This window comes from Chelmon rostratus, chromosome 10 (assembly GCF_017976325.1).
Source record: "Chelmon rostratus isolate fCheRos1 chromosome 10, fCheRos1.pri, whole genome shotgun sequence".
Classification (NCBI taxonomy): Eukaryota; Metazoa; Chordata; class Actinopteri; order Chaetodontiformes; family Chaetodontidae; genus Chelmon; species Chelmon rostratus.
Genome location: NC_055667.1, coordinates 11,634,164 through 11,644,210, shown reverse-complemented (window position 1 = coordinate 11,644,210; position 10,047 = coordinate 11,634,164). Strand labels below are relative to the sequence as shown.

The following is a 10,047-nucleotide window of genomic DNA, read 5'->3' as shown; positions in this document are numbered from 1 at the left end:
GTACTCAAATGTTTTATTTCTTACCAGTTCAGTGGTTTCTGCATTTACGTGGGTTGATTACTGTGGGGCTAAAACAGATGTCCTGATGGAGTAGATACCCAAGCAGAGGGATGGGCAGGGCAGGTACGGTGATTAGTCAGAACCAGGACGTGGTTCTGTATGTGGACTCTGCACCAGCTGCAGCAGGCCCTGAATGGGCTCTGTCAGGTCATGGTTTGGTATCAGCTGGCTGGCCTGCAGGGCCATGCTGCAAAATCCCAGCGCCTGGCACACAAACACAAACGGAAACAAACACAGCAGCTGCAGCTGTTAGACTCTCCGGGGAGAGTAAAGCTGACTTATATAACAATGTCACTAAAAACTGGACCGCAACAGCTTAACTTATCCCACTTTACCCGTGTGACAACCTGATCTGCTAGGCTGATACATTGTCCTTTATCATTTACATTTGAGAGAAAATGGGTGTATAAAAGCATTGTTCACAAAACCATGCATGCTAAATGGAAATATGCAAACCTCAATGTGAAATTCATTGAGGTTTGCAGTTGCATCCGTGGAATTCCTTCAGTTTCTTAGGATTTGCACACAGCTGGGAGTATGAATTGCATGTGTGTTACTCAGTGGTTCAGTGGTATATCCCCCAACAGCTCTCCCAGAAGTGAATTCAGTTTTTTCAATTCAGTTTTATTTATATAGCGCCAAATTACAACCGAAGTTGTCTCAGGACACTACATTTTGAGCACGTACAGACCAGACTCTTTATCTACAGAGACCCAACAATTCCCTCATGAGCAAGCACAAAAACGTCCTTGTGAACACGGAACTGATACCCCATGGGCTCTTTCTTCCATTCTTACAACCTTGAATCATAGATAGCAAGTGAAAGAATTTAACCACAGCTCCCTCAAAACTGCATCCTCATGCTCAACTGCATGTTCCTGCAGTTAATGAATGAAGAATAATGAAAATGAAGTACAAAGAGTGCTAGACCACCACAACCACAATTGAACCATGATGTGGGCCGGAGCATGGGTCGAAGTCAAACTAGAACTAATATTACCATCACACACTACTACGTCAAAATAGGAAAAGTGATCATTAAAACTCCACACCTGTTTCGTTTTTTTTTTCTAAAAACTAGGTTATTGAATAAATGAAAGGAGAAAGAGACAGTTGGACTGAGCAGTAGACTTGCGGCTGGGTGTGAGCAAATCATCCTTCAACCAGAGCACTCTGACACACACTCACGCCCATATCAGGAAGAATTCACCAAGCAGAAGTGTATTTGAGAAGACACAGAGTCCCTCTAACTCAGACTCTACAATCCATGTGGAAGAAGGCAGACAAAAACTGAGTTTCACTGTGGAAATCATAGATACTCCTAATCAGTTGGAACACCCTTCAGGTTAGTTAACACCATCCTGACATGATGAGCCCTCGCTCTTATTCCTACAGCTCTAATCTTGCCACTCGGAGTGGGTATTTAACAGTGTTGGGTAACTGCGCTAACTCATGTTATTTTGTTTGTCTTTCGGTTTGACACCAAGCCCTAAATGGCTGGTGCAAAACAAGACTTCCAGTAGTTTTGGATCTCTGGCAAAGCTCTTACTGAAGTTAAAATAACCTCGAGTTGTATTTCATCCAACCCTAACAACCCACCAAAGCACCATAAACAAACAAACACATGAACCTATTGTAGTGCACTGATTGTGTTGTATTTGTGCAACCATCTGGTGTTGGGTCTAAATATATATGTTTACTGTTTGCTAGGATGAAGCTACTTGTGCTGAGCCATAAGAGCTCATCTAACCCACTGAACTTAGACCTAGACAAGGTTTTAAGTCTGCTGCATTCACCTGTCTGGCACAGAGCCTAACCATTGCTGCCTCATCCTCTCTGCTGGCATGACACACTAAAGACCGGCTCATTTAACTCAGATCTAAAAAAGGTGGAGTTTACACACAGAAAGCCTCCAATGGTATTACAGAGAGATTGGAAACCAAGGTGGAAGTCAGAGCGTCAAGATGCTCATGCAAACTCCCTCTAATTCAACCTCATCTCAACAGCTTTACCAATTAGAGCTAATCCCATCTTGAGACAGTCCTCTAAAGGGGTACTGGCGAAATGTGTCACTGTGTCAAACTGAACCAGGTCAGCTCACCTTCTGGGACTCTCCTACCAGGAACCACAGCATGGCCAGACAGTGGGCCACCAGTGCAGTCTGAGGTGGGTCTCTTCTGGAGTCATTCTGCTCAAACTCCAAAATAGTTCTTAACATCTCGTCCACTTCAGCCCACTGGGCTTTGTCTGTTTGAAAGTTATGGATAGAGACAAAGATGCAAATGTCTTTTAGGTTACACTAAATCACCATGGGCATAAGCACACACACAATAAAACCGCGAGTACTTAAGCATTTAATAGAGGCCAACATAAAATTTGGGTCTGTCTGTATCTTCTGTGTAGTTTGTGTAAGCATCCTTCCCTCCCATACCCAATGTTCCCCAGTAAAAATCCCAGAAAACCTAAGAAATTGCGTTGCAGCTAACAGGCTTAGCCTCGTACTTATGTAGGCCAACAGCTGCGATAGAGGGTAGTGGTGCGGATGCTGCACAGCCAGAGATGTGTCAGCACCGGACTCTACTCCGCCCTAAGCATGGTAGTGTAAATCTGGGGTTTAGCTTTCGGATTGCACAGCAAGACAGCTCAGCTAAATATAGTACTGTTGACCTTATTTTTTCAGTGATACGCCAATGGATGCTGCTGTTTAGCGGGTGGAGCAAATGACATGTCGGTGATGTCATTTTCTGAGTCTGCGAGGTGTTTGAAAAGTAAAGTAGAACTGGCTAGTTGGACAAAACCTAAATGTATGGTTTTATATCATTTCATTCTAGTTTTATTTGGTTCAATATTAGCATACCATAAGAGGGCTCCAACATCATGTCAGGATTCTGGACATACTGGATGTGGGTCTTGAAGAGCTTGGTCAGATGGCAGTGCCAAGTACGTGCCACCTACAATATGAGCAATAGGGATAAAATATGAAACTGATAAACAAAAATTGATTTGGTCAAATCACACAATCACATTGCATCTATTTCATTTTAACTTTTACCTCAGAGTACAAGGAACGAGCAATGGGCACCTTCCCCTGTTTGACAAACACATCAGCCATAAGAAAGTAGCCACCACAGGTGACTGTGCTGTCCAGACCATACTCCTCACTGGCAAAGTATATCTGAAAAAACATCAGAGAAATTGACTTTTATATGAGGTATACACATACTGTTGATTTGAAGTGTTGGATGGGTGCACATGACATGACAGGAACAACATATAGTACATCCTGAGAGATAGCCAATAACCACCTACTGTTAATCTTATTCAAAAGTATTCTCAAGCAAAGGGCACAAACAGAGTTGTGGCTTTCATTTTTCCCCTCACAACACCAATAAATGTATTACATGTACTGAAGCCATTTCTGGTAAGTGTACTAATTATGACACAGACATCATTTGCAAAGTTAAGCAGAGCTGCTTCCAGGTTTCCAGTCGCCATGTGGAGGCGGCCCAGACTCCTATGCAACCGGTGGTGGACTGCGCGACCACATTCTGGGCTCTTCAACACTGCCCACTCCGCCTGGGACAGGAACTCCGCCACCAGGGCTAGATTACCCAGACCTGGAAACGCAAGTATAAACACACACATATGCACACAGACACACACACAGTCATGCATTAGGAGAAAGGAGACAATTTGAGCTGAGAAACCATTTTGTGCTCCTTCCTCACCCATGTTGGCATCAGCCAGCAGCAGGTAGGCAGGGACCATCTGGACAGAACTGGGGCCATGGACATCTATGGAGCAGCGCAGGCAGAACTGGGCCGCAGGCAGAGCATCCTGGTGTTTCCCCTCAGACAGTTTGCGCTGTGCCACCATCCTGCAAATCTCAATCAGTTCTGCCTAAGTAGGAAACCATACCAAGGAACATGTCAGGTTGCTTTTACCCTACATCAATTCATCACACTTCTCTTCCAGGAATATTACCTAATAATACACAGGAGTAAACCACTCTTATTTACTGCCAATATTCAGTATTACAGTCTATAGCACTGTAGTAACACCCATGTAATGAAATCAACTCTCTCTTCTTCGTCCTTATCAACTACCAGTTGTTCCTGTACCTCTGTCTATTCTAAATGTATTTTTGCTGCTTAGATTCTATGACTTTTTCATTACTGTTTCCTAAATGTTATTTTGTCGATCAGTTAATTCTACCATTTCAATATGCACTCCAGGCAACTCATATTCATATGAAATAAGGAAAGCTAAAACTAAAAACCAGGAAGCTCATCATTTGGCCATTTGAAAAGAAATAATAAATTAACTTCTGAGTTTAAAATTCAGAACCTTTCATGGCCTGGATGTAGTTTACGTCGAATTCATGTCTCTCTTTCACCCTCACCTTTTTAAGTTGCATTTCAATGCGACCAGCCCGTTGGAGACTAAAGAGTGTCGGTGTGCGAATGGGAACAAGCAACTGACAGATTCTCTCGTGGATCCCCACCCAGTCAGCCTGCTGGTGCTCTGCATCACTGTGGAATAACAACGAATTTTAAAAAAGGACTGCAACTTTAGCTCAATTTTATATTCCCAAAGAGACTCCCTCCCTCCCTCTTCGTCCACCTCATGGCTTTGTGCGAAAACTTGCTTTTTCATGCATATGGAATCTCCACTCTGGGCATGTTGTGGCGGTTGATGAAACACATTTTTCATTGCTTTGATCTGAACAGCTGAGCTGCACCTTATACTCTACATGTAGCACAGTCGCCATTGTAAAAACTGATTAAAAGTGTGGATCTGACTTAATTCAGATCACCAGACAGATACAATAATGTGTACCATTAACGGTGAAATGTTTCTTTACAGCATACATCAGTTGGTTTGAACTGAAGTGCTAACATTTCCAAACAAGAGCCTCTATCCCATTTAGAAAATATCATCTGTGTGCACAGAGGGCATACTAAATTGTATGCCATTACATAACTGGTCTGTAATTTTGTTCATCTGGCTCTCCTCTGCTGCACACTTCTGTGGAAACTGTCTTCGTTTTCCTTGAGTTTTTTTTTTTTTTCTTCTGGGGAGCATGTGTGCTCACTCCAGTGTATTTGTGTTCCTTGAGACAGACGCAGCCGTCAGTGATCTGGCCACGTCACATCTTCAGTAGCACTGTGTATGTGTGTGTGTGTGTGTGTGTCATCGCACACAAATCAAGGGGTCTTGTCAGGACGCAGATTTCTTGTCTCTGCTGAGTTTTCTTCGTGCATCACTCCTCCCCTGATAATAAACAGTCACCACAAACATTAGTCTGAACTCTAGTCAGCCAGCGGCTGAATGGCTCATTACGCTTCCAATAAACCATTTCACTCCTGATCATATGATAGCCTTGTATATCTCGATGAGGCATAGACTCCAGTTCTTCATCCAATTCAAGAAATGTGCTCCACGTGTAGCTGATTTTTAAGGCTGAGGGGGAAGCAAGCACAATAAGTGGCTGTAAGCTCCCTTTAAGATGACTGGGTTTAGTGGCTCATCCCTTTAAATCCCTGCAGGGAGGGCTGTCGCCACATGCTCCTCTTCTCTTCCCATCCTGTGCCAATGAGGATTTCACCCAGCACCATCTTATGATCTGTAATTGAGTGTGTGGAGATGTCCACCAACGCCAATAATGTTGGCTTACATGAAAAAAGCCTGCTGTTGGCCAGCTAAAATAATAGAACAGACACGGGCAACTATTGCCTAACAATCACATGAACGAAAATAATCGCTGTGGTGATTTAATTTCCAGCTGTTCCTCTCCCTCCCCGACGGTACAGTCACATGAACGCTCCTCATGCCGACGTGTTCGGTGGTTTTTGCTGTGGAAAAAATATGGCAAACACTGCCACCTGACGTCCAAACCGTAGACACGAGTTGAAAAGTACAAACACAATGAACACAAGCTTACTCAACAGCTTTTGGAAATGCTGCTTTCACAGATAAATGGTCAGATGGCCATCAGCGGCCCTGCCGCTGCACGGTAAAATGGCTAACGTTAGCTTGGATAGCTCGCTCTTACCAGTAAAAGGTGACCCGGCACTTGGTGCATTGCAGGTGGGCTTCGCTTTGACAAACTTCACACAACTTCTCCGCTCCTTTGGACGAGGCAAGGGGAATTATTTTGGCTGTTGTCCCCACAACTTGAGCTTTAGACTCCATTATCACAAGACGGTCCCGTTTGAGATATGTAGACACACGAGTTAGCTAGTTTTTCAACATAAAATTAGCTGATGAAGCTAACCGCGGCTGTTGAGAGACTGTAAGTTTACGGTCGCTATGGCGACGAGCCCAGCAGTTTCCCTCTGCGCTGGTAAAGTCCTTACTAAAGGCATAAAAAGTTAGAATGTGAGGATACAGTCTATATTTAAAATTTGTCCTAATAACAATAATAAGAACAACTACAACTTCTTTGGAATAAAATGTGCAATTTATTATCATTAAAACAAGGGTAACTACCATGGACTTGCACAAATTCTGTTTTTTTGGTGTAATATTTCTGAAAAAGCAGCTACTAAATATATTCTACATAACAGCTTTAGGTACAAAAATATAAATATTTCCAGTTTGCTCGAAGGAAAATGAAAAGCAATTCAAATACTTCATAAGATCTACAACACTATTAACAACAGTACATAAGGCTGCTTTGGTATTTTTCTTCCTTGGCCAACACAGGACAACAGTTGACAACAATCTTACACTAAACATGTCTTAAAACAGAAGGTGAGCATTATATATTGGGTTGATATTGAGTATTCAATGTTTGCTAAGTAGCAAATTATTTCCTGATAAGTGTTCCACTGTACATCTCCAATTCACTCACATCACATTAACCAAAGATAGGCAAAAATCATCATAGGCACCTGTAAGATCCTCCTGCAAAATTAGCATTTCTCATTAACAGGAAGTCTTTTTTTTCCCCCCAGTACTGTTAATGACATTGTTTCAATGTTTCTGGTCACTCTTTCTTACGCAAGTGGATATATATGATCCCGCTGCATAGCAACAAGGGAACACACACCCAGGCCAGGATGAAGCAGTAGCCAAAGTGTCCTGAGGTCAGCTCTCTGGAGTCCTGAAGGATTTCCTTATTGTTAAGTGTGTAGATGAGAGCTGCAGAAAACGCAGTCAGCCCTAAAAAAAAGAAAAGAAAAAGGAAATATGATGTTTGTTTTAGAAACAGGATGTATGGAAACGTTTGCAATGTTTGTTACCTGCCTTATTTCATATACATATCAATTAATGACATATACAATAGAGTTATAGCAACAACCTCCAGTCCTCCTGCGGCCTACAACATGAAAACATCACAATATTATAACTTTTTGTTCAGACTGTCTCACAGAAAAGTTAATATCGGTCAGGAATACAACATTTTTGGTAGTGTTTTTGTTACTCACTCAATATACAGTAGATATTTTTTTAAAAATAGACGTATGTCACTTTGATTGCAGGTTGGGGCACATTTGTGATTATAACAGGCCTCCAATGTTTATCCGATCCACCACATGACACAAATTTGTACCAGTTCAGAATTAAACTATTTGTACAGCCATTGTACTCAATGTTTAAAAGGTATGTTTTGGTCACTTGCAGTACAACATTAGATTTTTAGAAGTACAAATGGTTGGAGGACAAACAAAATTGTTTTTAAGTTTACAATTTTAGTTCTACTGTGCCTAAAATATAGAGGGCCCGACCTCTGAACTTTGAACTTATTTGCCAGCCATGGACGTTAGACATGTGCTTCCCCTCTCAGTCCATAAGAGCAAGCGCCACTCTTTTCATCACACAGAGGCATGTCGGTGACACATTGTCGCACTCTGCTGTTACCTGCAAAGACCTGACACAGCCCAGTGAAGTAGAAGAGTCCGCCCTTGGACATGGTGAACAGTTGACCCAGGAACACCAAGAAGGACACCGAGGAGAAGACCACTGAGAGAACCATCAGGACCTGCACGGCCTGAAGCCACTCTGAGAAAGGAAAACATTCCCACATCTAAAAACCAGTCTTACTTCTCAGATTTCGCCTGTTAATGCTTAAGCCCCTGTTGTGGCGGTAGACATCATAAAATAGTTGCTAACCAGTTTCTTTGGAGGATGCACACAACCAGGTTCCTGTGAAGTTGTCAAACCTACAGTTGTACCACAGGTCTGAGTTCTCCATGCCATCCCACTCCCACCAGGACTTTAAAGAGAGATTAGACATGATACACATGCCAGGATATGTTGCACTTATGGAATAATACTGTTAAGAAGAGACACCATGTCCCAAATATGACCACTACCTTCTCCATGGTTGCAATGAACAGCATGGCCAGCGTGATGAGATGCAGGAGGGTCACAAACATAAGCAGGTATGCCATTTTCAATTCCCTGCTGAAAACAAACACAACAGTTCAAATTTAGGCTTCCTGAGCAACTGCAACGAGCATTACAGTTAGCAAGCAGTTTAACGAGTCTGCTGGTTCCACAGTAAAAATCAGTGTTCGGGAACATTCCTGTTTTGCCTTGAAACACAAAATGGAAACTCTGAGTAGCTGAGCAAAGAACTATAGTCTGTGTTGTGTATGCTTAAAAACAGAGTGCTGAGTTATTTTTAAAACTTCTCTTTGACTGGCCTGTGTGTTGCCATCGTACAGCAAACCTGCAGAGAACCTGGGCGGGCCTACTGAAGTCTAAATGCCTCCAAAATATTTACCTAATTAACCTCTCCGGCTTTCTGAATGGTTGTTTTTATCATTGCGCAGCGTAAACAGTCTGCAATTCAGTGTACGCTTGGGTTTCATTAAAGTTGCTCTACTTGTGAATTTAGAGGAAATTAAAGTCTGAGGGAAAGCCTGTGATTTCACAAAGCTATTTTTACATTGTAGCTACAGTAGTACAGCACAAGCGAACATGTCAGTTCACCATGAGGAGACTTGCAGTGAGACAAAAAAGAAGAAGAGGCAAATAAGAGACAGGATGAAATTGTCTGTGCGGATCTTTATCTGTAGGAGAGGTCTGTTTGGGTGGGTGGTGGAGTCTTGGCTCCTGCCAAATTATGTAATTACACTAGATCTCATCCATCACATGAAAGTAAAATGAAAAGTGAAACATCTCTGAAAATGGTTATGAAAAGAATCATTATGTGTAAGGGTTGTTAAAACTATCTTACTATTGCACACAAGACAAGCAATAATAAAAAACATGTGTCTTTTGATGGCACAGTGTTTGCCACCCGTTTTTTAGAGCTTGTGTTATTAGGAGATGTGATGCAAGAAACACAACAATGATATACTTGTTTTAAAATCAGCTGGAACTTAGGGTTTAATAAGATATGTATTTACATTCCATGAAAAGTCAATGAAATATGTACTTACCCAAGGTATTGCCTGTCGTCTGAATCAGATCCCAGTCGTAGCTTCGGCACTCTACAACATTGTGCCCCTCTTGGTGGCCCTCTCCTTTCCTAGCCTTGCCACACCCCCTTTATTTTTTCAGTCACTCCATCCAAACTTTCCAAGGAGAACGCCCATTTCCTCTGAGCAGAACAGAGCTCCCTTTTGCTCTGGCTGGCAGGCCCCTCAGTACAGCATCACCATCCAAAAAAGACTTAAATGAGACCCACCCATGGCCAGTGGAGGGACATGAAACCGCATGAAAAGCCCTCCTCTGTAAACAGTCCGCTTGGAATGCTCTTGTGCACAATGAGTATTCTACCATACCCCAGCCATTCATGATATGAGTCTTGTTAGTGCTGGTATGAAAAATAAACACGCAGCTGCAACATAGCTGCAGCAAAGCATAAGGAGTATTCAGAGTGCACTGGTCATACAGAAAACATCTGGGTGGGACGCATCATGCTGACATGCCTCAGTTCACGTAGTAGGGTCAGTGGGGTTAACAGCAGAACAACAAATTTAAATTCGAAATTTAAATTGCAAAACACCAATTATATAGTTATATCTCTGT

General features: G+C 42.4%; 2 protein-coding genes across 3 annotated transcripts; both read right to left on the bottom strand.

The window, feature by feature from the left end:
* Positions 1–132: 132 nt before the first annotated feature.
* On the bottom strand, positions 133–6,255 carry zmynd12 (zinc finger, MYND-type containing 12). Its single transcript, XM_041946626.1, has 8 exons — positions 6,116–6,255; positions 4,463–4,592; positions 3,789–3,960; positions 3,508–3,677; positions 3,113–3,235; positions 2,918–3,011; positions 2,162–2,307; positions 133–264 (listed from the first exon to the last, which is right to left on the bottom strand). Exons 1-8 carry the CDS (start codon positions 6,253–6,255, stop codon positions 133–135), a joined length of 1,107 nt encoding a protein of 368 aa, XP_041802560.1.
* A 255-nt stretch (positions 6,256–6,510) lies between these two features.
* LOC121612975 (epithelial membrane protein 3-like) lies at positions 6,511–9,591 on the bottom strand. 2 transcript variants are annotated; one of them, XM_041946186.1, is made up of 5 exons: positions 9,456–9,591; positions 8,382–8,472; positions 8,179–8,281; positions 7,927–8,067; positions 6,511–7,227 (listed from the first exon to the last, which is right to left on the bottom strand). In XM_041946186.1, the coding sequence occupies exons 2-5, from the start codon at positions 8,457–8,459 to the stop codon at positions 7,052–7,054; spliced, it is 498 nt and encodes a 165-aa protein (XP_041802120.1). In that variant the 5' UTR covers positions 8,460–8,472; positions 9,456–9,591; the 3' UTR covers positions 6,511–7,051. The 2 variants fall into 2 exon arrangements, with proteins under 2 accessions (XP_041802120.1, XP_041802121.1); XM_041946187.1 differs by having other exon boundaries at positions 8,382–8,469; positions 9,456–9,511.
* Between the last annotated feature and the right edge of the window lie 456 nt (positions 9,592–10,047).

What these genes read in the sequence shown, in the direction of transcription:
- LOC121612975 (XM_041946186.1), bottom strand. Translation starts at nt 8,459, where the DNA reads ATGGCATACCTGCTTATGTTTGTGACCCTCCTGCATCTCATCACGCTG. An exon ending in TCATTGCAACCATGGAGAAG is followed by an intron (nt 8,282 to 8,381) that starts GTAGTGGTCATA and finishes CTCTCTTTAAAG; the next exon opens with TCCTGGTGGGAGTGGGATGG. An exon ending in GCTGTGTCAGGTCTTTGCAG is followed by an intron (nt 7,228 to 7,926) that starts GTAACAGCAGAG and finishes TCTTTTTTTTAG; the next exon opens with GGCTGACTGCGTTTTCTGCA.
- zmynd12 (XM_041946626.1), bottom strand. Translation starts at nt 6,255, where the DNA reads ATGGAGTCTAAAGCTCAAGTTGTGGGGACAACAGCCAAAATAATTCCC. An exon ending in GCTGGCTGATGCCAACATGG is followed by an intron (nt 3,678 to 3,788) that starts GTGAGGAAGGAG and finishes TTGCGTTTCCAG; the next exon opens with GTCTGGGTAATCTAGCCCTG. An exon ending in CTCGTTCCTTGTACTCTGAG is followed by an intron (nt 3,012 to 3,112) that starts GTAAAAGTTAAA and finishes CTCATATTGTAG; the next exon opens with GTGGCACGTACTTGGCACTG.